Source organism: Cebus imitator, unplaced genomic scaffold (genome assembly GCF_001604975.1).
Source record: "Cebus imitator isolate Cc_AM_T3 unplaced genomic scaffold, Cebus_imitator-1.0 Scaffold25, whole genome shotgun sequence".
NCBI classification, from domain to species: Eukaryota; Metazoa; Chordata; class Mammalia; order Primates; family Cebidae; genus Cebus; species Cebus imitator.
In genome coordinates, this window is record NW_016107340.1 from 1,338,769 (window position 1) to 1,365,050 (window position 26,282).

At 39.9% G+C, this 26,282-nt stretch overlaps 1 protein-coding gene across 5 annotated transcripts in view; it reads left to right on the plus strand.

The window, feature by feature from the left end:
• The window catches only part of MED12L (mediator complex subunit 12L), a 363,255-nt gene that overhangs the window by 64,260 nt on the left and 272,713 nt on the right, over positions 1 to 26,282 (plus strand). For all 5 annotated transcript variants that reach the window (XM_037736428.1, XM_017522838.2, XM_037736429.1 and 2 more), the window contains exons 6-11: positions 10,586 to 10,755; positions 13,134 to 13,244; positions 14,286 to 14,555; positions 18,347 to 18,496; positions 19,541 to 19,640; positions 19,957 to 20,093. In XM_037736428.1, the coding sequence (XP_037592356.1) occupies positions 10,586 to 10,755; positions 13,134 to 13,244; positions 14,286 to 14,555; positions 18,347 to 18,496; positions 19,541 to 19,640; positions 19,957 to 20,093 (938 nt within the window). The remainder of the gene's footprint in view (positions 1 to 10,585; positions 10,756 to 13,133; positions 13,245 to 14,285; positions 14,556 to 18,346; positions 18,497 to 19,540; positions 19,641 to 19,956; positions 20,094 to 26,282) is intronic.

Consider the following 26,282-nt stretch of genomic DNA (forward strand, 5'->3'; position numbering starts at 1 on the left):
TGTTCAAAACTAAACTGAAAACTGGGAAACCCGAATAAGATTGGTGAGTTGCTTCAATGTCAGTATACTGGTTGCGATATCGTACTATAGTTTTGAAAGAAGTTAACATTTGGCGAAACTAGGTAAAGTGTGCATGGGATCTCTCTTTATTTCTTACACTTGCATGTGAATCTACAATTATCTCAAAATATGAAGTTTCATTAAAACAATTTCATGAAATAACAAACTGAACCCAGCCCTGTCACCCCCCCCCCCCAGCTGTTCTCTGTAATTCCACATCATCTTCAATGGCACCAGGACCATCCATTTGGAAATGTGTTCGCTGCCCTGCCCTTTCTCTTTCCTTCATCTCCACATTAGGGTGTTTCCTATTCTGCCTCGCAAAGGTGTCTCACCTGCCTCTTTTTTCCCTGCTGCAGGCATAGCCCCACTGGAGTGTCAGCCTTGTTTTAAGGGTTTCCCCTACAACTTCCTGAGAAGTAGTGTTAATTTACATATCTGATATTGTCGTTGCTGTGTTTAAAATCTTTCAGTTACCTGTTTGTGATAAAAGACCAAACTCCATAGCTTGTCACTGCCTGGGTCAGAGTCATCTGGGCTGCTGATTAAAAATGCAGATTTCTGGACCCCGCTCCAGACCTCGAGTTGTAATCCTGGAGTTGGAAATAAACCTGTGCGTTTAACCAGCGCCCTCTGGTGAACATTTTGTGCACTAGCGTTTGAGGAACTCTGGCCTCTGGGGACCTTCCCTCTGCCTTCCTGAGGTCTGCCTTGCCTGAAATGTCATACGCTGCCGTTTCTATCTGTGGAACTCTTTTGTAGCTTCTCCAAGATGTGGATGAACCGCCTCCTTGCTTCCTCTCCTGTGTTCCAGGGTACACTGGAGCACTTACTTTGTTGCTGTTTACTTCTGTGTCATGTGCGCCTCAGGTGGGGTCACTTTCTTCTCTTTGTAGCCTCATATTCCAGTTAGAGGGCCATGGTGGGCATTTCGTGTTTGCTGCTACATATCGATGGGTTTTATTTTATTTGATCTTGAGCTGCCTTCTTGATCCCTAAATAACAGTACTTTGCACAGTATCATTGCACGATAAATAAAACCAGAGCGAAATGGCCAGTTTAAAATAAGATAATAAAATGAGTCATCCAGACAAAAACAGATACTTGGTATTTGTCGTCTGTGTTCTACAGGTAATTCTTTTAGAGGAAAACTTTTTAAAGCAAAAATGTGTTTCAGTAATGTACCATACTGTGTCATTTCCACTGTGTACCAACAGCGCATCCCTACCCCTCCTTCTTTTCTCTCTTTTCCTGCTCTCCAGCCAGAGAACCTGATTTAACTATCTGATCATTCAGCAGAGCCCAGCAGTCTGGGCAGTGGTCTGACTCTGCTGGTCTCATGGCACTGAGTCAGCAGTTTTCATTTGGGCTATTCTTTATCCAGGCGGCCAATCAGTGCTCTGACTACTTTTCATTCCCCAAGTGAACAGTGGCTGAGTAGGGGATTTTGGAGTTTCTGTGGCTCATTTTATAGGGCAGAACTGATTAACTTTATAAATCCTTTTATTATGGGACATGAGACATGTACAAATACAGAAGTATATAATAACACCCATTTACTGTTCAGCAGCTTTAACCATTAACTCACAGTCACTCTTGTTTCTATCCCTTATCCTCCCTGTCTCCCCCCAACCTATGAAATTGTATCCTTTCATAGTGGATTACTTTTTCAGTACGGAATCATCTTTTCTTTTACTTCATGAAGAAGTAATCTTTTCTTATACTTCATTTTATTGGTAGCTAAGTATTTCAAGATAACATTTTAAATATTTCAACATTAAAAAACCAGCTTTATTGATAGAATTGACATACTGTATAATTCATCCATTTAAAGTCTATAGTCAATGTTTTTTATCGTGTTCACAGAGTTGTGAAGCTATTACCACATTTTAGAACGTTTGCACCACCCCTAAAAAGACCCCATGCCCATGAACAGCCACTCCCCATTTCCCTTCACTAGCTGCAGGCAACCACTAACCTACTTTCTGTGTAGATTTGCCTATTCTGGACGTTTTATATAAATGGAATTATACAATATGTGGTCCTTTGAAACTGGCTTTTTCAGTTAGCGTATGTTTTCAGGATACATCCATGTGGCAGCGTACTTCCTTTACTCGTAGGCCCGAATAGTATTCCATTGTATGCATACACCACCTTTTATTTATCCAGGTATCAGTTGATGGATATTGGATTGTTTTCTTTTTTGGTTATAATGAACATTCTGCTACGAACATTTGTTTACAGGTCTTTGTGTGGACATGTGTTATTTCTCTTAGATATACAGGCTAGTTGTCCTGGGTATGTGTAGCTTACTGGGTTATGTGATGACATTATATTTAACCTTTTATGGAACTGTCAAACTGTTTTCCACATACTACATTTATCATTTTACATTCCCACAAGGAACACCTGAGGATTTCAGTTTCTCTACATCCTTGTCAATACTTGTTATTATCTATTTTTTTTATAGTAGCTGTCCTAGTCGTATTTCATTGTGGTTTTGATTTGCATTTCTCTAGTGGCTAATGATGTTGAGCATCTTAAATGTGCTTATTGGCCATTTGTTCTTTTTTATCTTTGGAGAAATGTCTGTTTAAATCCTTTGCCTATTTTTGAACTGGGTTGTCTTTTTATTATTGAGTTTAATTGTTCGTCATGTATTCTAGATCCAACTCCCTTATATGCAATTTGAAAACATTCTCTCCCAATTGGCTCATTATCTTTTTACTCTGTCAATGGGATCTTTGACCAAAAAAGTATTTTAACAACAGAAAATGTAAGAAAAATGGTGGAAAATCTTTCAGTCATTCTTACTGAGGGTTCAGTAATGGTGTATGTAATTACTGACATTTTTTGTTTTGTATTTTTTCTCTCATTCAGTCTTCACCAGCGTCAGGCTGGTTAAATCCTCTATGTCCTGCAGCTTTGAGAAGCAGGCTGTTCCCACTCAGAAAAAGATACTATTGTACTTATAGTGTAAAGAATAATTTCTAAGGAAATGAGTTTGTCTATTGAGCCCATCACCTCTGACTTAAAGGGCTGTATCAGGTGGATCACCTTAAAGATTTGCTCCTTAGTCTCTGGACTTGGTTGGAGTTTTTAAAAAACAATCTCTGTTGCATTTCATTTGACATAGTGAATTCTTACTGGTTTTGATGATGGAAAAGGAAGTTGCGAGGAAAACGAGCCTTTACAAAGTTACAGGTTTTTTCATATATGCTTATACAAAAGCCCATACATACACATACATTTACAAGGAAATTTATTGAAAAAGAATGGAAAGTCCAGTGTTGGCATGGCCCATTTTTAGCCTGTTGATAAACAGGTGCATCTAATTAGCTATATTAATGACAGTGTATTAGAGAAGGAATTTGGCATTTTCACTATTGTCATGTTTGAAACTTTTTAGGTATGCAGTGGTGAGTTTAAACTGCAAAAGAAAGAAATCTGTATAAAGAAAGAAAGAGACAGAGTAATTGGGAAGGAACTTGATTTGGTAGTTATTTTGGGAGGACCTTATGGTATATGAATTGAAATCAATACTTAGGTATTGTCTACATGCAAGGTATAGTTTTATGGGGAAGGAAGATGGAGGAAATTGTGATGTCAGAGAAGAGAGACAAAGCCCTGCTAGGTGATGAAGTGGCATTCAGAGAGTAGAGGAAACTAAATGTTAGAATACAAGCAAGTAGAGAAGGTACAGACATTCTTCAGAGGTACTATGGGTTCAGTTCCAGACTGCTACAGTAAAGTGAATATTGCAGTAAAGTGAATTGCATGAATATTTTGGTTTCCCAGTGCATATAAAAGTTATGCTTACACTGTATTATAGTCTAAGTATGCAATCGCATATGTCAAAAAAAAGTAACATCATAGTTAAGTAATACTTCATCCCTAAAATTGCTTACAGTCATCTGAGCCTTCATTGAGTTGTAACCTTTTAGCTAGTTGAAGGTTTTGCCTCAGTGTTGATGGCTGCTGACTGATCTAGGTGGTGGCTGCTGAAAGTTGGGGTGGTTGTAGCAATTTAAGTCTTAAAGTAAGACAGTAATGAAGTTTGCCGCATTCATTGACTCTTCATTTTATGAAAGAATTCTGTGTAGCATGTGATGCTATTTGGTAACATTTTACAAAATTGCAGTCAATCCTCTCAAACCCTGCTACTGTTTTATCAATGAAGTTTATGGAATATTCTAAATCATTTATTGTCATTTCAACAGTGTTTACAGCATCTTCCCCAGTAAATTCCATCTCAAGAAACCGCTTTGTTTGCTCATTTATAAGAAGCAACTCTTCATCCTTAGTTTTACTGTCAGGCTGCAGCATTTCAGTCCCATCTTCAGGCTCCACTTCTAATTCTAGTTCTCTTGCTGTTTCCACCACATCTGTTGCTATCTCCTCCACTGACGTCTTGGACCTCTCAAACTCATCCGTGAAGATTGGAGTCAACTTCTTCCAAACTCCTGTTGAAGTCAATATTTGACCCCCTGGCACATGAATCACAAGTGTTCTTAATGGGATCTAGAATGGTGAATCCTTTCCAGAAGGTTTTCAATTCACTGTGCCCAGATCCATCAGAGGAATCACTATCTATGGCAACTATGGCCTAGTGAAATATATTTCTTAAATAATAAGATTTGAAAGTCAAAATTACTTGATCATGGGCCACAGAATGGATGTCATGTTAACAGGCATGAAAACAACATTGATCTCCTTGTACATCTCTGTCAGAGTTCTTGGGTAACCAGATGCATTGTCATAGAGCAGTAATGTTTGAAAGGTATCTCTTTTTTTTCTGAGCAGTAGATCTCAATAGTAGGCTTAAAAATATTCAGTAAGCCATACTGTAAACAAATGTGCTGTCATCTAGGCTTTGTTGTTTTGTTTATAGAGAACAGACTGATTAGATTTCGCATACTTCTTAAAGGCCTTAGGCGTTTCCAAATGGTAATTAGCCTCGGATTTTAGCTTAGTCATCAGCCACATCAGCCCCAAACAAGAGAGTCAGCCTGCGTTTTAAGGCCAGGCCTTAACTTCTCATTTCTAGCTATGAAGGTCCTAGATGGCATCTTCTTCCAGCAGAAAGCTGTTTTGTCTAACTTGAAAATCTGTTGTTCACTGTAGTCACCTTCGTCAATGATCCCAGCTAGATCTGGATAACTTGCTGCAGCTTCTACGTCAGCATTGCTGCTTCACCTTATACTTTAATATTGTGCAATGGCTTCTTTGCGTAAACTGCATGTACTAGCTCCTGCTAGCTTCCAACTTTTCTTCTGCAGCTTCTTCTCTTAGCCTTCCTAGAATTGAAGAGTTGAGGCCTTTCCCTGCATTAGGCTTTTGCCTACACAGCATGTTGTGGCTGGTTTGATTTTCTGTCAGACCACTGAAACTTGTTCCATATCAGCAATAAAGTTGTTTTGCTTTCTTATCATTTGTGTGTCTGCTGAAGTAGCACTTTTAATTTCCTTCAAGACAGTTTCCTTTGTATCCACAACTTGGCTGTTGGGCATAAGAGACCTTGGTTTTGGCATGTTTTGGCTTTTAACATGCTCTCTTCACTGAGCTTAATCATTTCTAGATTTTGATTTACAGTGAGATGTGTGACTCTTCCTTTCGCTTGAACGTTTAAAGGCCATTGTGGGTTCATTCATTGGCCTAATTTCAATATTGTATTTCAGGAAAGAGGGAGGCCTGAGGTGGAGTGGGGAGAGAGAGAGATGTTTGACAGAGACAGGTTGATGGAACACACACAACATTTCTCTATTAAGTTTGCTGTCTTACATGGGAGTGGTTTGTGGCACCTCAAGACATTTATAATAGTCACTCAAAGATCACTGATTACAGATCACCATGACAGATATAATAATCATGGAAAAGTTTGAAACATTGAGAGAATTACCAAAATGTAACACCGGGTCATGATGTGAGCATATGCTGTTGGGAAAATGGTGCTACAAACCTTCGATTTGTGAGAAAGAAATGCAGTATCTACAAAGCACAGGAAGGCAGAGTGTAATAAAATGAAGTCCGCCTGTATTTTAGGTAGATTAAGCACTGCAAACATGAGAGAGGAAGCAACTGGAGCTAGTATAGTGAGAAATGGTAGTGTTTGAAATGATTTTCATTCCTAGCTAAGGAGTTTGGCCTTAATTCATTAAGAATTGTGGACCCATTGAAGGTTTTGTTTTGTTTTGTTTTTGTTTTTGGTTTTTTTGGAGACAGGGTCTTACTCAGTTGCCCAGGCTGGAGTGCAGTGGAGCAGTCTGGTTCACTGCAGCTTTTATCTTCTGGGCTCAAGTGGTCCTTTGATTTCAGCCTGCTGAGCAGTTGGGATTACAGGTGTGTGTTACCATGCCTGGCTAATATTGTTTATTTTTTTTGTAACAACGATGTCTCACAATGTTGCCCAAGCCAGTCTTGAACGCCTGGGCTCAAGCAATCGTCCTGCCTCAGCCTCCCGAACTGTTTGAGATTACAGGTGTGATCCACCACCCAGCCCAACAAAGTTCCGGAATAGTGAAACTGACATTGATTCCATAAATACTGACCCAGAGCGTTGCCTGGATTATATTAATTGTGGGGCGTTAACTCAGCTGAGGCAGAGGTGGGATCTGACATTAGTAATGGGAGGTGCTGTCCATTGATACTCAAGGTCTGTCAGTTTCCTTTCTAGTTACCTTTTCATCCTGATGGTGATAATAGCTACCAATGCTTTTGCATTGCATGCTTCATGCTAAGTGACTCATAGTGACTCTGAGGTATATGTATATTATTAATCCCTATCTTTCAAATCAGGAGAATGAGATTTAGCAGAGGCAAATCCCTTGCTCCGGGTTGCACAACTAATACGTGGCAGATCTTAGATTTGGACCCCAGGACCACCCTGTTTCAAAGTCCATTCTGCTAATAGCACTAAATACTGCCCTGTCTTACCTCTCTGATGGTGTAACCCTGCTAGTGACCTTTGTGAGCCCTGCTGCATTTGGCATGCTCTGTATTTGCCTCCATGGTGGGTGCTCCTCCTCTGGTGAGCTCCCAGTTCTCTTTTTAATACTGCAGGTGTCCCAGGACTGGGAGGAGCTGCTTGTTTGTAATGTGCCACATCTCTGCTGTCATCCATTATATGTTTATAATTTACGTGTTTTCATATACTAGGGCGAGACACTGTTTTTGTACTACTAACACAAAGCACTCAGTGTACTACTGGTTTAGCTGTGCATCGGTGACGAAGATTACAGTGCCAATACTTCTAAAATGGTAGGGTGGACTGCATGACCTCTGAAACTCCCACCAGGTCAGCCTTCTGTTCCTAGGGTTAGGCATTAACAAAGACGGAATAGTGGTTCCAGGATTCTGGATGCTAGGGAGAGTATGGTCCAAAAAAGCTGTCATTCTTTTCAATCCTGACCCCTGACACAACTCTCAGTAACATTGATGATCATAAACTTTCTGATTATCTGGCTTCATGGACATGAAGTTCTATTTAACATCAACAACTACACATGTATTCATATCATCTGCATTGCCTGAATTTAGAACTGCTCCACTTTCAGAGTAGCTTCCATAGTCACTTTCTTTGTATTTTCTACCTCTGAACATTCCCTGCCCCTCCATCCTTGCTATGATCTTTATCCATTTGTTTTCTTTTCTTTTTTGAGACAGAGTCTTGCTCTGTCTCCCAGGCTGGAGTGAAGTGGGGCCATCTCTGCTCACCACAACCTTCGCTTCCCAGGTTCAAGCATTTCTCCTGCCTCAGCCTCCTGAGTAGCTGTGATTACAGACCCCTACCATTACACCTAATTTTTATATTTTTAAGAAGATAGGGTTTCACCATGTTGGCCAGACTGGTCTCGAACTCCTGACCTCAGGTGATCCACCTGCCTCGGCCTCCCAAAGTGCTAGGATTACAGGGGTGAGCCACTGCACCTAGCCTTCTGTTTTCTTTTTTATCACCTGAAGCTGGGGCTCTACTTCAGACTAATTAAATTAGAAACTGATGGGGTGGGGCCTAAGGCACTGGTATTTGTTAAAAGTTCTGGTCACCATTCTGCTGTGCACTCAGGGCTGAAAGCTGAGTTGAAAGTAGGCCCATCTGGCCACTGTCCACTCATTGATGCCCTTTCATTACCATTCCCTAGTTGTGAATAATTATCAACATCATTAATAATTATTAAGGAGCGCAGTACTAGTCACCATGTGTTATTTTCTATTTTTAATTTTTTTTTGTTTTTGAGACAGTCTCGTTCTGTCACCAGGGACCAGGCTGGAGTGCAGTGGCGCGATCTTGGCTCACTGTAACCTCCACCTCCCAGGTTCAAGCAATTCTCCTGCCTCAGCCTCCTGAGTAGTTGGGACTACAGGTGTGTGCCGCTTCGCCCAGCTAATTTTTGTGTTTTTTAGTAGAGACGGGGTTTCACCATGTTGGCCAGGATGGTCTCGATCTCTTGAGCTCGTGATCCGCCAGCCTCGGCCTCCCAAAGTGCTGGGATTACAGGCGTGAGCCACCGTGCCCGGCTTCTATTTTTAATTTTTAATGGCAGTTTTGCCAATCCTTATCCTCTCAACTGTGTTATGTCCCAGAGCCCTAAATCTGTCTGATTGATATGAGAACTTTAAGTCCGTTAAGTACACTTAAAGCATGGGGTTAAAAGGCTTTATTTATGGACTCCCAAAAGGAGTTCAGATTGTGGAATAGTATATTCAGAAACATTTTTTAAAAAGATATGCATATGTTTATTAAAACATTCATGCATACTTAGAGTAAAAAGATAGATGTATGTTGAAATATTTCATGATTTTGGATGATGGCATTACAGATGGTTTTTCTTTTCATGTCTACAGTATACATTTTCTATAACGAACCTGTATTTCTCGTATATTCAAAAAAATCTTAAGAAGATATACACTAGACAAAATAGGTGTGTATGAATGTGTGTGTTATTAATATTTTTAGCTCTTGAGGCTAAAATATTCAGTGGGGATATTGAGAATAGTGCCATACTGAGAGTGAGTTAATAGCAAGGCTTGGCATACAAAAGCTAGGATTTGGATCCTTGTTATTTTTGTTTTTGCTTATTATAGCTAAGCTAAACTTGTCTCATCTGATGGTTGGTATTTTGTTTTGTTGAACAAGTGAGTGTCATGAGACTGTTAGTCCATAACAGGGCAGAAGAACTCGATGACATAGATAGTGCACTGTTTTTAATGCCAGTGGACTAACTTTGTGATCTGTTATCGGTGCTTTCAGAAAAGCTATTAAACTGGGAACAGAATGTCGACCCAGTATCTGTTCATCTTTGGGCATTGGCTTGTTACCGAAGTTTAACAACTCCAGCGTGCATTTAAATTTTAATTTAAAATAAGACACAATTAAAATAAGTGGTTTAGATGAAAACTTAACAGTAGTTATCTCTGTGTTCTGTTAAATAATTTTAAATATTTAAAAAGTAAAAACAAAGCACTCAATGACTAACAGAGGTTTAGTTTCTACTCTTTCTTTTGTCAAAATAAAAGGTGGAAGAACTTATTGCCAAATAATGAGAAAACAGCATTGTGTGGTAATGTTTCAGTAGGGTGGTTTCTTCTGAAATGCTGTTTGCTAATCCTTGGGGAAATTTGGCTGTGAGCATGCAATTATTACATTTTTATCCACAGAATGGGCTAAAGTTGGCATCACATCCCTCTTGGTTGCCAGAGGCAACACACTGATATAATTTGTGCCCCTATGGCAGACATTTTTGAATAATTTTAGTGATTTTTTTTTTTTTTTCTGATGCTACTTTGGTTGTTTCCTTTCCAGTATCCTACTGTTTGTTGCTCCCCACCCTCTCTGACTTCACCCTCCCTGGGTTTTGAGGCTCTTGGTGTTGGTTGAGGAGGGTAGAATAATTGAAGGTCCAGATGATTGCCAGGAGGAAGCCATGCGGGTGTTCCTGACACATCCTGGGGCAATGCGGGTTGGAATGCTTTCATGGTCCAGCTGCAGTGAAAGAATGTCTGTACTCTTAAAGACTGACAAAAACAAAACAAATCTTAATTAGGCATATTTGAAATTCAACATGGAGCCTGAAAAATGGACCCTAATAGAGCTGCTTTTGGGGGCTTTTGAATTCTTTTGCTGTAGGATTTGAGAATCCTTCAGGCTTCCCCTTCACCTTTCTGTCCTGCTTTGCGCCCCCCGCCCTTTTTTTTTTTTTTTTGGGTATACTAACTGATGTTTAACCAGGAGGATCACCAGGTGGACCTAATTCGAGAGTGAACATCTATTCTTCTAGGTTAAGAGTCACGGAAGCACAAGGGTAGAGCTGCCACAGGGCAGGCCACCTCACACTAGCATGCATTCTAGAAGGACTTTGGGGTGGGCATCCTTTTCTGAGCACTGCTTGTACAGGCACAAACCATTTTTAGGGAGCAGATGTTTGTTTTGTCAATACACCCTCGAGATAATCAGAAAGGGGAAGAAAAAGTGTAATTCTTACACCCATTGTGTCTAGAAACTCATGTTTTTCTTCTTTTTTAAATGCAGAGTGGACGCAGATATCTACCAGATATCTTCGAGAGCAGTTGGCTAAGATTTCTGACTTTTACCACATGGCCTCCAGCTCTGGTGATGGCCCTGTCCCTGTGCCACCAGAGGTGGAGCAAGCCATGAAGCAGTGGGAATACAACGAAAAGCTAGCATTTCACATGTTCCAGGTAACCTTTCAAAGACATGCAAAATTGTGTGCCATGCTTTTAAGAAGAGAGCAAATTCCTTATAGTTCGGTATTCTGGGGTTAAATCGTATTTTTATACCAACCAATATGTTCAAAGAAAGCAGTCTGACATTTCTCACATTGAATTGTATTCAGGGTAATACATCTGCCCTGGGATGACAGCTCATTATACATATTGATCTCCAGCTTTCAATCATGTCAACTCTTTGAGTTCTATTAATTACTTTGTAATTGGACTATTAAATGTAATCCTTCTAAACCTTTTATTTTGCAAGATTGGATATATTTATTCAAAAACACCTTTGTGCTGATGCCTTCTGTGGTAGCAGACCTCCTTTAGACCCAAGTTGTTCCAGAGAAAGGTCATCTTAATTCAGCTGCAGCTGAAAATGCAAAACGGGGTCGCAGTGGGGGTGGGGGTGGGGTGGGTAGGGGCGTGGAGGTATGACTGACTCTCACCCAGACAAACTGATGTAAATAATATTGACCACAAGAGGGAGCTTGGGCTGATAATTGCCTTTTCCGTGATAAGGTAGGAGAGATGAATTCAGTTCATGTCTTCTTATTAGCAGAGATTTTAGTACCTGTTACCTTGATTAAAGAGGGAGGGGACATGTGGTTTCTAAGTTTTCCCTTTAGAACCTTTATTATAATTTTCAGGCTCTTCTAAGAGCTCAACATAGGATAAAATAAGGTCTTTTTGAGATGTAATATTGTTAGTTTTTAAGTCAGTAAAAACAAATCCTAGTTCCATTTAGAAGAGGGACTACTTCAGTGACTGTCCTGAGCTTTTATGACTTTTACTGAGCTCAGAATTTAATCTGCATCTTGGAAAAAGTATCTCTCAGCATGCTTAATATATTTGGAAGAATTATATATTAGGAGTATTGAAATTATTAGTATTTTTTAATAGAAAGCAGTTAGGTCCTAAAGGAATGACTGTAATTGAAATAGCAATGTTAAATTTTAAAAGTTCATTATATTTCAGTTTGCCATATTCTGAAATGTGAAACAGACCCTAATTCATACACATGAAGACAAATATATGCAGCAACAAGGGCATGGGTATATAAACAAAGCGTCTACAGGATGGACTGTTGTTTATGAAGATCCTTTTTTTTTTTTTTAATCTTGAATTTACCATCTCTTATACCTTAATGGAAAATTCCATTTTGTCTCTTTTTAAAAAAACATGTTAATGAACTTTAAATTGACAAATAAAAACTGTACATATATTTATTATTTTAGAACTCACTTTACTGTTATTAAAATTTTAAATTATGCTTTTTTGTGACTTTTTAACTGTTTTTGACTCTAAACATTAAAAAAAATTAGAAATTAGCAGGAAGTATACCTTTATGTCATGTCAATGTGGCCTCACTGTAAACCTTGAAATACTCCAAGCTATAATTTATCAGTGTAATATAATCCCGTGACTCCTTAATAACCATTACAGTGGGACACTGGATACCTAACAGTTGCTAGGAAAAAAGTAAAATTTCGTATGATCTACTAAGTTTGTTACCGGAATGACCATAAAAGTATGTGTCTTTCCCAGATTTCTATCTCAAAGATTCTTTTATTCTGTGAATTATAATACAAAACTATAATAGGATATTAAATCTATATATGCATAGAATGTCATAAAATAGTGTGTATGTCTGTATATATGTGTGTATGTATATGAAGGCAGTAGACAAAAGATGCTTGTAGTGCTTATATCAAGATTAGTGGTCTCACTAGGAGCTATGTCACCCCTGTGGCGCATTTTGGAAATTGTTGGGGGCATTATTTTTTTTTATTGTAGTTGTGATGAAATGCTTATACATTATTTTATCATAAGCTCCTTTCATTTCTGGTATTAGGTCATTATATTGATTTTTAAGGTTATATTTTATAGATAGGTGATAGTATCTGACACTAATTTTGGGATAAAGAAGCTATTAAGGGGGCATTGGATCTGATGGGATTTTCAAACTTTTGTTAAGATGATGGTGTGAGCAGTGCTTATCTTCTTTATAATTGTCACTGATATCCAAGTTTCCTTATATCAGCATGAGTTCGTACTCCCCCAAAATCTAGCCAGGAGCTTGACACACCCTGCGGGTGTGAAAGCTTCTGAATTTTTGTTGTTGTTGTTGTTGGAATTAATTTTTCTCAATTTTGAGCAGATTACTGAAAAACAAAACTATGCAAAACAGATTAGTTCTTTGATGTGTTTAGAATTTGGACTGTGATCATTGAGACTGTGTTTAACAACAGCAACAAAAAAAGTAGTAAAATTTGACTTAAGCATAAGAACGACAGTGCATTTTTGTCTTTAATGTTATTAATGTAATTTTTCTTTGTTCATTTAAGGAAGGAATGCTAGAAAAACATGAATATTTGACATGGATCCTGGATGTTTTAGAAAAAATCAGACCAATGGATGATGATCTTCTTAAACTTTTGTTACCACTAATGCTGCAGGTATAGTACATGTCCCCTTGATGCAGTTGGTTTTATGAGCAAGAAATGAATCTGATAAGAATGATTAGGTAAGTGGAGGAGGAAAAAGAAAAAAAAAATCCTGTTGAAATGGAAGGAAAAAATGTCTTTGATGCTACAACATATGAAGTGTTAAAGGCTTTAATAAGTTTTATCCATCATTTGTATTAACCATGTTCATAGTTTTTATCTATGTGTCCTAAGTTTTAAGTAATTTTACCCACATTGATTTCTCCCATCACTGAGCAAAGCAACCAACTTTAAAAATACTGTCTCCCTGTAATAACACAGATTTCTGTGAAAACAAAACAAATCATCCCTTTTGAAGATAAAGGATGTTTTACATTCTTTTGACAAGTCTTTGAGACTCTTGGGGGAGGAAACTTTTTATTTCGATGACTGGTCTAAGATGTGCTTATATTTGAAGTATCTGGGTGAGATTTATTTAAAAAAAGTTTCTTAAGTGATACATATATTTGATAATTCAAGCAAAGTGAAAGAATATCCAATGAGCAGCAGTTCTCCCTTTCACTCTCATACCCTCCCCACAGACTACACCATAGGGTCCTGTGTCTCTCCCCTGAAATAGTCTGTACCTGCACTGTCCATTACAATAGCCACTAGCCAGATGTGGCTACTGAGCTCTTGAAATGTGACCAGTCCAAATTGATGTGTGCTCTAAGTGTAAAATGCACACCAGATTTCAGACTTAGAATGAGAAAGTGTATAACAGTAATACTTTTTATGTTGATTACTGGTTGAAATGATAACATTTTGGATATATTGGGCTAAATAAAATACATTAATCTTCTAATTTTTGCCTGTTTCTTATTTTTTTTCATGGCTCCTAGAAACTTTAAAATTATACCTGTGGCTCACATTCTATTTCTATCGGACAGCACTTGCTTTATATCGTTGAAGTTTTTTTTTTCTTTTTTAAATGAAAAGAAGTCTATGTTAAAATAGTTATTTAACCAAGACGCATAAGACATGACTGAAGTCTGGTGTCCTTCTACTTCTCAGTATTCAGATGAGTTTGTTCAGTCGGCCTACCTGTCTCGTCGTCTTGCCTACTTTTGTGCCCGGCGTCTTTCCTTGCTGCTGAGCGATAGCCCCAACCTCCTTGCTGCCCACTCACCCCACATGATGATAGGACCAAACAACTCGAGTATCGGGGCCCCCAGCCCTGGCCCCCCCGGCCCTGGCATGAGCCCTGTGCAGCTGGCCTTCTCAGATTTTCTTTCCTGTGCACAGCATGGTCCCCTGGTTTATGGACTTAGTTGTATGTTGCAGGTAAGTCCTTGGCCCTTGTTACTTTATGTTAAAATTCAGTGTGGGAAGTGATTGAGTTCCGAATTGCATTTTCAATTCTCTAGTTGAACTTCTACAACTGTTTTTTTGTTTTCCTCACCCAAGTAATTTATTGATTGAAATTTTTTGTTTTTATTTCCCTGTGATGGATCAAGCTGAGAGAAAATTTCTTGCATTCATCTAGGAGAAAGTTATTGCAGTTGTCCTTTATTAGGTTCATTAAGCAGTTCAATTAAAAGTCCTTCAGGGAACCCACAGAATAAGTTAGTTGTATTATTGTTCTTCTGGAAAGACAGCTTCTCCACCCAGCATTTTTAATCTTTCCCAGTTCACATCTTGGGTTGGTTGCCTGTCTGTGTTTCTTTAAAGTCCAAATCATGTATCAGGCTCCGTTCATCTTCCAAGCATTTTTGGTTATGTAATCCTTGAACATCCAGTAACATACTGGTTGCTGGGCTGATACTATCAGGAATATCAGGAATGAGATACAGCCCTGCCCTTGATAAGCTCACAGCTTAGTGTACAGTTTGTATTTCTTGAGCTCTTACTGTGTTCTGCTGTATACTAAGGAGCTTTGAAACAGAGTTGGCCCTCAAGACATGGTCTCCACTCTGGCAGAATTTACTGTCTTGTCAGGAAAACAGGGTCATAAACGGACAGTTTCCAAATAATATGACAAGGGCCAGTGGGGAGATGTACAGGGGGCCAAGGTAGCTGAAAAGGGGCATCTTATAGCCCAACCTAAAATTCACAGAGACTTTGTGAAAGAAATTTTTTACTTCGTCTAGTGAGTTGAGAAAGATAAAGTAAAAAGAAGGAGCCAAAGTTTCCTGACAGGAAACAGTATGGGAAGAGGCCCAGAGGTTGGTCAGTTATCTTTTCTTTTCTGTAGGTTGGTATTAGTGGGACATAAATTATAAAATCTGTTGAGGGTCATGGAATAGAGGATGCCCTGTGGGCTTTATGAGTGAGATGTCATCAGAGGGTTTTATGCAGCAAAATGACACAGGTAGTTGTATAATGTTGTTAGGTTGTATTGGTTACGGTAGAGGGAAGATTTGTGGGCGGGGGGAGGTAGGAAAGAAGGAGGCTTGCAAGGCAAATCAGCTTGGAAGCATTTTAGTGAGTTCAGCTTTGGAGTATTTTGGACTGTTTTGTCCTTTAAAATCTCCAAATGGACATGTTCAAGAGTTGTTACATGTCCAGTTCTAAAGATTTGGGTGGACAGTTGGCCGGTTGTGTGGATTTGAATCCTTCAAGGACTTTGGCTTTGAAAAACCCAAGAGGGAGTGAGATTGCCTGAAGAATTTTGTAGTGAGAGAGAATCCATGAACCTGAAGGACAGGAGTGGTTAAGAGTCGGGCAGAGGGGAAGTCCATGACGAAGACTAGGAAGGTTGGCCAGACTGGAGAGAGAACAGGAAGAGAGTATTGTTACCCAGAGATGATGAGAATAGCAGTAATACTGTCATAATTATATTAGCATAGGAATAGCATTTACTATGTTCTAGGCATTGTTCTAAGTTGTAACGTATGTTATTAAGTTGTTTAGTTCTTGGAACTAGCCTATGAGATGGGAACCATTATTATTCTTATAACATTAATAATGCATAGGTTACAGAGCAAGAAAGTGGCCAAGCTGGAATCCAAACCAAAGCAATCAGGATCCAGAGTCCACACTCAACCAGTATGCTAAACTGGGGTCTGCAGAAAGTTTCAAAAAGGAATGTGTAGTGGGCAATGCCTAGAATATTGGAGGCGTCTGGCAAGAAGATGGCTGAAGTTGTCTTTGACAATATAGTGTTCATTGGTGATCTTCTTAAGAGCTGTTTAATTGAATGGTGGATAAGGACCCAAATTAAGAAATGTCGAGGAGTGACGGAGAATAAGGAGAAATAGTACTAACTGTTCTTTTGAGAAACATGTTTATGAAGTGAAGAGAAGAGAATGGATAGTGGATAAAGATGGCAGCTGAGTGGAGAGTTAAAAAAATTTGTTTTTGATGGGCAGATTTGAACTTGTTCGTAAGTTAAGAGCAAATAGGAGAAGGAGAAATATTTGATAGATCAGTGCCCTGGGTATTAGAGGGCTTTGGAATCAAGGACACAGAGAAGGGCTCTGTCAGGAGGAGTTGAGAACTCCACATTGTCACAGGCAGGAGGAAGGCAGTAGGAATATAGCCGAGTGGAAAAAGATTCAGGGACTTAATATTCTTTGTATCTATCATCGGGTTTCCAAAAAGATGACTCCTAGACCTCAGAATTTAGTTTTTGTTTTTTTTTTTTTAAATTGATTGAGACAGGGTCTTGCTCTGTCACCCATGCTGGAGTGCAGTGGCACAATCGTCACTCACTGCAGCCTGGACCTCCTGGGCTCAGGTGAGCCTCCTGCCTCAAGTAAGTGATCCTCCCTCTTCAGCCTCCTGAGTAGCTGGGACTACAGGTGTGCATCACCATTACCAGCTAGTTTTTAAATTTTTTGTGGAGACGGGGTTTCCCTGTGTTGCCCAGGTTGCTTTCAAGCTCCTGGTCTCAAGCGATCCTTCTATCTTGGCTTCCCAGAGCGCTGGGATTATATGTGTGAGCCACTGTGCCTGGCCAGCTTTTTGTATTTATTTTTACATTTTTGAAAAAAAATTGCGTTCTTTCTCTAAGCTTACATTGTATGCTGCTGAGTGGCACGAGAGCATAATAATGGCTTAGATGTACACTTTAAAGCTATTACAGACCTGATTTTAAGCCTCACTCTGCCACTTGGTAACTGTGACCTTGAGCCTCTGTTTCCCCATGTCTGAGTGGGGAGTAATGACAGTTCTTACTTCATTACCTCATAGAATTAAGGTTATGATGAAAGAAAGCTTCCAAGACATTGTTCAGCACAGAGTAAGTGTAATTAGCTTAATTAAATGTGAGCTATGATGTTTATGTTTAGGGTGCAACAGGATAACATAGTGGTTCTGAGCATGTGTGCTATTCATGAAATCAAACTTGGGTTGGTTACTAATCTCCTATGTGGCTCATATTTATTCCTCTTTGGTAAAGGTGGGGAATAACACCACCTAGATCATTGGGTTGTTTAAGTAAGATGGTCATTTAAAGTGCATCTGGTTGAGTAAAGAATGTCTGCAAATTTTTAGAGCAAGGGTAGGCAAACTACAGGTTGTGGACTAAATCTGGCCCACAAGGTAAAAATAGGTTTATGTTTTTAATGCATTATTAAAACAAAAAGGAAGAATACATGACAAAAACTATAGCTAGCCTGCAAAGTTTAAAACATTTACTATCAGGCTTTTTATAGAAAAAGTTTGACAACCTCTTGTCCGGGGTTACCGCCTTCCCAGCATTGAAGCTACTATTACATCATTATTTGATTTTGTTTTTGTTTTTAAATAATTTGTTTTTTTAGCTTTTACAGCCTTAGAAATTATATATCCTAGTTTCATCTCGTGGTTTTAATTGCATGAAAAATTGGTTTAAGTGACGATTTTTAAGTAATGATTACTGCATTTTTTTTTTTTAAGTTCCTTCAGGTTCCTGTATTGGAGTATTAGCTTATGAATTATTATATTCCTTAATTTCTCAATAGCTGTACTTCGTTTCTTGCAACTTTGTAATTTTTAGTTTTGTCTTCTCAATTACGAAGTTGAGAATGGGGTAAGATGCTCATATTTTAAACTCACTATGATTTAGTAATGACAGGATGTCATTTTTACTGTTTAGCTATTATGCTTTTCTCCTTCCTCTGAATATCCAACGTTTCCTGTTTTATTTCCAGACTGTCACTCTCTGTTGCCCAAGTGCCTTGGTGTGGAACTATTCCACAAATGAAAATAAGAGTGCAAACCCAGGCTCGCCCCTGGATCTGTTGCAGGTGGCCCCTTCCAGCCTCCCCATGCCGGGTGGGAACACGGCTTTCAATCAGCAGGTAGACTTTATGTTTCAGTGACTTGATGGCTGTTTTCATCCTTGAGAGGCATCAGGGTACAGTGGGTCAAGCCCAGGTTTTAGTATCTAGATGTTTGGGTGCTATTCCCAGTTTTGCCCGCTAACACTCTGGGTAACCTTAGAAAATTGTTTAGCCTCTTCAGAACCACAGAAGTTCATGAAGTTGCTCCCTTTCTTTTCACCATCTCGCTGAACAGTTCTTGCTGAGAGTTCTGCCACCAGACTGTAATTATGGTGGTGGTTCTAGTACGTGACCATGACTCCTGTAGTAGTTTGGCTAATTAGTGTTATATGTTCTTATTAGTACTGGGTTGTTTCAAAATTTTATGTGACTTGAGCCATAGGATTGTGATTAATATTTAAAATAAGATCCCTGTCTTTTACCAAGCAGTTTTCTTAAACTAGTAAAACATTTCAAGTTGCTTTCACACATGAAAGAATGGCTCAAAGAGATTATTTAATTATTTGAGACAGAGTCTTGCTCTGTTGCCCAGGCTGGTGTGCAGTGGCGTGATCTCGGCTCACTGCAAACTCTGCCTCTCAGGTTTAATCTCAGTAGCTGGGATTACAGGTGTGTGTCACCATGGCCGGCTAATTTTTGTATTTTTAGTAGAGACAGGGTTTCACTATGTTGGCCAGGCTGATCAGGAACTCCTGACCTCGTGATCTGCCCACCTCGGCCTCCCAAAGTCATGGGATTACAGGTGTGAGCCACCGTGCCTGACCAAGAGATTATTTTAGAACGTTCATCTTTCCATGTGATATCATGAAAAAGAAATTTCACTTGTAAAACAAATTCTGCAAGCATTTATTATTGTGAGCCTTTATTACTGAAAACTGACATTGAATTGCCATTTGTAAATTGTAAAAATTCACTTCTTGGGCCACAGGCTGTGTTTCTTACAATACAGTCAAGATTATAGTTCGCCATAAGATACTTGACTCACGTAGAAAAACCTGATGTGATTTAGACAGCCACTGTGGCATTTCAAGCACAAGTTAATTAGAAGCGATTATCTTTCAGGTTCGGGCAAGGATTTATGAAGTAGAACAACAGATAAAACAAAGAGGCCGTGCAGTGGAAGTTCGGTGGTCATTTGACAAGTGCCAAGAATCCACAGCAGGTACAGAATGCCACAGAGGAACGAGTGCTTTTGAATGCTGGAGTTTATGCAGTGTTTCTGCTTCTTGCAAACCACTCCCCATGAATAAGGAAGCTTTTTGACAGAGCCACTTGGTGAATTTTGAGGACATTCTTCAGCTTATGCCTTTTAGATCCTGGCTGTCTAGAATGTCAAGTTTGGTTTTGTTGATGATTGTTTGGTAGCATATGCCAAAAATGATAGTTTAAAAAATTTCTTTTGCCTTATATAGAACGGTGATTTTGTACTGTGTTATTCTGTTTTTGGCTTCATTAACCACTTTAATTTCTGCCGGTAGGGGTGACTATTAGTCGGGTTTTGCACACGTTGGAAGTTTTGGATCGTCACTGTTTTGACCGAACTGATTCCAGCAATTCAATGGAGACACTTTATCATAAGATTTTCTGGCCAAACCAAAACAAAGATAACCAAGAGGTAGTTAATTTTTTTTTCTTATTTTTACCTTTTCTTATTGTATTTTCTTCTTTCTTATTTAGGAAACTCTGGTGAAACCTTTTCTATGAAGTACAGTATCTTATGAAGACATACACACTTTGAAATAATTTTATTATTGGACCAAGATTACCCACCATTATTAAAATGAAATGTCAGTGGGACTTGTCTACCTAGGAATATTGATTATTGACTGGCAAGATTTTTCTTGGCCCTTTTACCATCACTCTCCAATTTTAGTTTTAGAAGAATAGCTTTCATTTAGTGATTGGACTTAATACAGTGGGCTAGCCTTAACTTAGGTGGAATTTATTTTAACATTTAGCACAGCAGAGGGCAGTGCATGAATACCTGTGGTCATGATCTTTCAAAAATCCTTAGACAATGTATTAGGCATGGCTCTACAGAGAAATAGAACCAATAGAAAAAAAGTGTATGTTATATGTTTGTATGTATATGGGTGTATACATACATATGTATATCTACCTAGAGAGAAAAAAGGGGAGAAAAAAGAAAGGGGTATTTATATTAAGGAATTGGCTCATGTGATTATGGGGCTGGCAAATTGGAGATATTCAGGGCAGGCTAGAGACTCAGGGAAGAACTGATGTTGCAGTCTTGAGTCCGAAGGCAGTCTGGAGGCAGAATTCTTTCTTCCTCTGGGGACCTCAGTCTTTTTTGTTTGTTTGTTTGTTGGAGATGGAGTCTCAGTCTGTTGCCTGGGCTGGAGTGCAGTGGCGCCATCTTGGCTCACTGCAACCTCTGCCTCCTGGGTTCAAGCAATTCTCCTGCCTCAGCCTCCCGAGTAGCTGGGGTTGCAGGTGCCCGCCACCAAAGCCCAGCTAATTTTTTTTTTTTTGAGATGGAGTCTCTCTCTTGTTGCCTGGGCTGGAGTGCAATGCCACAGCCTTAGCTCACTGCAGTGTCTGTCTCCTGGGTTCAAATGATTTTTCTGCCTCAGCCTCCCGAATAGCTGGGATTACAGGCATGTGCTGCCATACCCATCTAATTTTTGTGTTTTTAGTAGAGATGGGGTTTGTCCATGTTGGTCAGGCTGGTCTTGAACTCCCAACCTCAGGTAATCTGCCCACTTCAGCCTCCCAAAGTGCTGGGATTACAGGGATGAGCCACTGTGCCCCGCCAGTTTTTTGTATTTTTAGTAGACACGGGTTTCACAATGTTGGCCAGGCTGGTCTCAAACTCTCCTGACCTGGTGATTTGCCCTCCTCTGCCTCCCAGCGTGCTGGGATTAGAGGCGTGAGCCACTGCGCCTGGCTGGAACCTCAGTCTTTTAAGGCTTTTTATCGGCTAGATGAGGCCCACACACATTATAGAATGTAATCTGCTTTACTCAAAGTCTGATTTAAATCTTAATCACATCTTTAAAAAATCTTTTTAGCAACATCTACACTGGTGTTTGACCAAACAACTGGATACAGTAGCATAGCCAGTTAATATCTAAAATTAATAATCACAGGCAATTTTTATCTTATGCTTTTCCAGCAATAGATTGTTTCATGAATGAATTGCCCTAAAAACTAGAATTTTCAATTTTTTTTCCCTCAACGTTGGGGAGAAATAAAAAATTTGTCTTCTTTTCACAATGAAAACTGACAATGATACATCCAGCTTGTGCTAGGCACCACGACTGCAGAGGTAAGTTTTAAGACACCTTCATTACCTTAGTTAACTGATGGCAAGTATCTTTGATGTTTCAACTAGCTTTTGGGAATCAGTGGAAAGAAAAGATGAAACAATAATAACAACCATCAGAAACCTTTCCTTCTCTTACCTTTATGTGAGCCTGATACATATTCCAGATTATTATTCTTTTTGGAATAATTTTTGAGTCGTCACCTTGCTTCTCAAAGATGTGGTTCAAGACCAGTGGTGCCAGCTAGGATCATTCAGAATGTTGAGAGCAAGGGACCGATTGAGTGTACTTTTTAAATTCATCGTGTCAATAGCAATGCCTCCGCACTTCAGTAGAGCATGCTGATACAATCATCTGTTTACTGAGGCAAGTTAGAGTGGTACATGCTCTTTCTGGTTGGAAACCTTAAAGTATATTTTTAGTAAAGACTTTCTTAGATAAAAGGCCTCATGAATACAAAGATTTTCAATACATATAGGTGAGTTATCTGGAAGGAAGAAAAGTAGGGATACCCAAAATTCAGGAGGTCCTGGATTGTTTAGCTTCCTGCACTAAGTATTGAATAAAAGCTATGTTGTTTCCTGGTAAGGGTTTTACCAAGACAATCAAAACCAACTTGGTGTTGTGGTTAGCCTGACTATATCCCTTCAGAGTGTGTACACTGGCAAACTTCAGGATTATTGCCTCATTCACCTGTAGACACTTAAGTTACTCATAGCACTCTCAAGAAAATTTTTTTTTTAAAGGGCAGAAATTATGTTGTGATTTTTCTGAATGAAATCACACTATGGGGTTCTCTATAAAGCACAGGTATCTCCAGAGTGGGTGCTTGCAATGAGCCATTAGGGTGCAAGAAGAAATGATTAGAACTTCTGTTCAGATTGTAATTTTTAAAAGCCTCTTTTGTCTCCGTTTTATAATGAATGCAATTATTATGGTAGTATAGGTATAGAAGTTATAAATAAGTATGTGTTGAAAGTTTTTACTACAAAAACTCTGAGCTGAGAGAGGGTATGTGAGAAATGTTTGGAGATCACTGCTGGAAGCTTCCTCTACCTGAGCGACTTCTTCCCGGCTGCAGGGAGGTGCGTGCCACTAGAGGGCAACATGTACTCAGGGATGAGAGTCCTGGAGGCTCTGGACGCACTTCTCTGGAAGGACCATCAGTGTTGCCCCAGTTAGCAGTAATTGTTTTGAATGTTGACTCAATTTCAGAAACATTTGATGTGAGCAAGTGGTTGCTTTGTGGTTACAATACTGTTTTATGAGTAAGACAGAAACTACATTTTAAACCTGTAATTCAGATTGGTCACCCTTTCTTAATCTGGCAAAAAGGATAACAGAATAGAAAGATCCTTCTATAATACTTAACGTTAAATTATTATTATTTTTCCAAGACAGTTTCAGTCTGTCACCCAGGCTAGAGTGCAGTGGTACTATCTTGGCTCACTGCAATTTCTGCCTCTCAGGTTCAAACAATTCTCATGTCTCAGCCTCCCCAGTAGCTGGGATTACAGGTACACACCACTGTGCTTGGCTAATTTTTGTATTTGTAGCCAGGCTGGTCTTGAACTCCTAGCCTTAAGTGATCCATCTGCCTTGGACTCCCAAAGTGCTGGGATTACAGGCATGAGCCACCATACCTGGCATAAACTAATTTTTAAAATATGTCTTTGGTATGTATGGTGTATACATCAGGGTATATATGTATATGTAATCAAGTGACAAAGTTTTTTCTCTCTATTTACTCTTTAACAGGAGTTACAGTTATTTTATTTTTTTGAGACAGAGTCTTGCTCTGTCACCAGGCTGGAGTGCAGTGACGTTACCTTGCCTCACTGCAACCTCTGCCTCCGGGGTTCAAGTGAATCTCCTGCCCCAGCCTCCTGAGTAGCTGGGATTACAGGTGCCCACCCAGTTAATTATTTTATATTTTTAGTAGAGATGGGATTTCACCATGTTGGCCAGGCTGGTCTCTAACTCCTGGCCTCAAGTGATCCACCCACCTTGGCCTCCCAAAAGCGCTGGGATTACAGGCGTGAGCCACTGTGCCCAGCCCTGTTTTCTCGACTACAGAGTCACTGTGCGTATTTCCGGAATTCGTGCATGTGCTGTAGCACCATGTTAACTGATCAGCTGGTGATCTTGAGTAAGTTACTCAAGGCTTTGTGCTATAGTGCCCTTCCTGGTTATGTAGGCATAGAGTACTTGCCCTTTTTTATCTCTAAGGAAACATGAACACTTTGAGAATTATAAAGCACTATATAAATATGTTTCAAAAATGGTTCACAATAATATAGCAATTATTAGTATTATTCTAGAAGAACTGATGTGATAATGCTGTTCTCTGATAAGGAGTTGCGTGTGGATAGGATTCAGAAATTGGTCTCACTTCTTTAAAATATACTTCCCCTTTTTTGTTTTCATAATTTGTTCAGAACGAAGGTAACATGATAGATAAAACATGATCAGCCTCCATGGTTGCAATAGGTTGGAGGTTTGCTGGTACTGGAAGTCATGTTAAGGTAGGCCCAGGCCCCAGGTTGCATAACCTGCTTCCTCACATCTGTTAGGAAAGTCTGAATTTCACCCTCCTTGGTCCCTTAATTCACTTTTCTCTGGAACTGTGAAAGGGAAATGCAGTCTCCTCTACTTTCCTGTAGGGAGGGGGAGGACATCTGTCCAAATGGGAGAAGTTCGTGTGTGTAATCAGTTTCAGTGTTGGTGAAAGCCTGTTGAAAACTGCCATGCAGCCAGGCGCCAGGCTCATGCCTGTAATCCCAGCACATTGGGAGGCCGAGGTGGGCAGATCACTTGAGGTTAGGAGCAGCCTGACCAACATGGTGAAACTCTGTCTCTACTAAAAATACAAAAATTAGCTGGGCTTGGTGGTGCATGCCTGTAATCCCAGTTCCTCAGGAGGCTGAGGCAGGAGAATCGCTTGAACCCGGGAGGTGGAGTTTGCAGTGAGCCGAGATCACGCCACTGCAGTCTAATCTGGGCAACAGAGCAAGACTCTGTCTCAAAAAAAAAAAAAAAAAAGAAAAGAAAAGAAAACTGCATTGTATGGGATGAAGACATTTGGGGCCTGGGTCCTGCCTTGTGGTTAGACTGTGGTCATGGGAGTGGGAGTAGGAGCAGTGCTGAGCCCATGTTGGGATGTGCCAGGCTGTGGTATGCTTTCACCGATTCCACATGGAAGGCACTGTTTATTTACTCTCCCTCCCTCTTGCCCTTTGCCCTCCATTTCCTTGGCTGCTGTTTCTGTGTCTTGGCTTTTGTGTATAACGGCAAGGGAGGTGAAAATAAAAATCTCAAAAACCTTAGCATTTACTTATTCTAGATTTGTGCTGGTTGGTTTTCCATTCAGAGTAGTGTGAGATATAAAGATGGTAATACTGAGATCAGGGCTCATGTCCCACAGCGGCCAGGCAGATAGTGGGAATGAGTCGGGGGCTGCTGTGGATAGGGCAGCCTGGAGGTGGCGGGACTGAGTGTCTGGGAAATGGGCAGACCTGTCTGAAGAGGGAAGCCTCTCAGATTCTTAGGTTCTACTTGGAATCACAGATCCACTGTTGCCTGATTATCTAACATTTCAAGAGAAGCTGGATGTCAAGATCTGTGTAAACTTTCTTGATTTTAAAATACTGTGCAGCCAGGCAGTATGTCTATTGGCCATGTTACTCAGATGCTTGTCACTTTCCAACTCCTGGTACGTGTCTTCTACAACATTTACTCACTTATTTGCTTGTTTAGTGTTTCAGAGCCATTTCTAGTCTGGGTGATGGAGGTGGCAAATCCTGACATCCATACAAAGAAATTGTTTTGTGGTTGGTGGGACCCCTGGTTTCCACATGGTCGCTGAGCCTGTCACTTGTGACTTCACCTCTGAGCAGCGGGAGGAGCAGTTACCTCTTTGCTTTTTAGAGGCCTCAGACCACTTCCTTCCTCTTGGCATCTCTCTGTTTGGGATGAATGTGAGGTTGGAAGCAGCTGCATCTTTGGGTTGCCTTGAAGACATGGATAGAACGGAAAATCTAAATTTAGGTGGCAGGAAGAGCTGCCTTTTCACTTCTCTCTTTGGGGGTTCCAGGAAGCTGACTTTGTCCTCAGTAATGAAAAGTTGGAACCAGCTGCACTGGACAGAATGCTCCTACAGCAACTTGTGTGTTTCCTTCTTCCCTGATGTTAAAGCCACACACCCCAGACCCAGAAACCTACATATTTATTGTTTAGATTTGTTTTATGCTTATACTATTCATGCAGAATTATTTAAAAGGTTATGATGAGTTCTTAATGATGTTTTGAATGGCAAAGGCCCTAAGTTTAGAAAATGTTTGCTTTCCTCACCTCTGGCACAGGGCATCCCAGGCCCAGCCAGGCCTATCAGTGCAGCTGGCAAACTCTGCCTCATCACCACTATCCAGCGGACAAAAGCTCACTTTCTGTCAGTGCAATGCTTGTTCCACATTTGTCTTCCTGCAAGCCTTTCCCTGGGGTCTGTTTCTTCTTCTCCT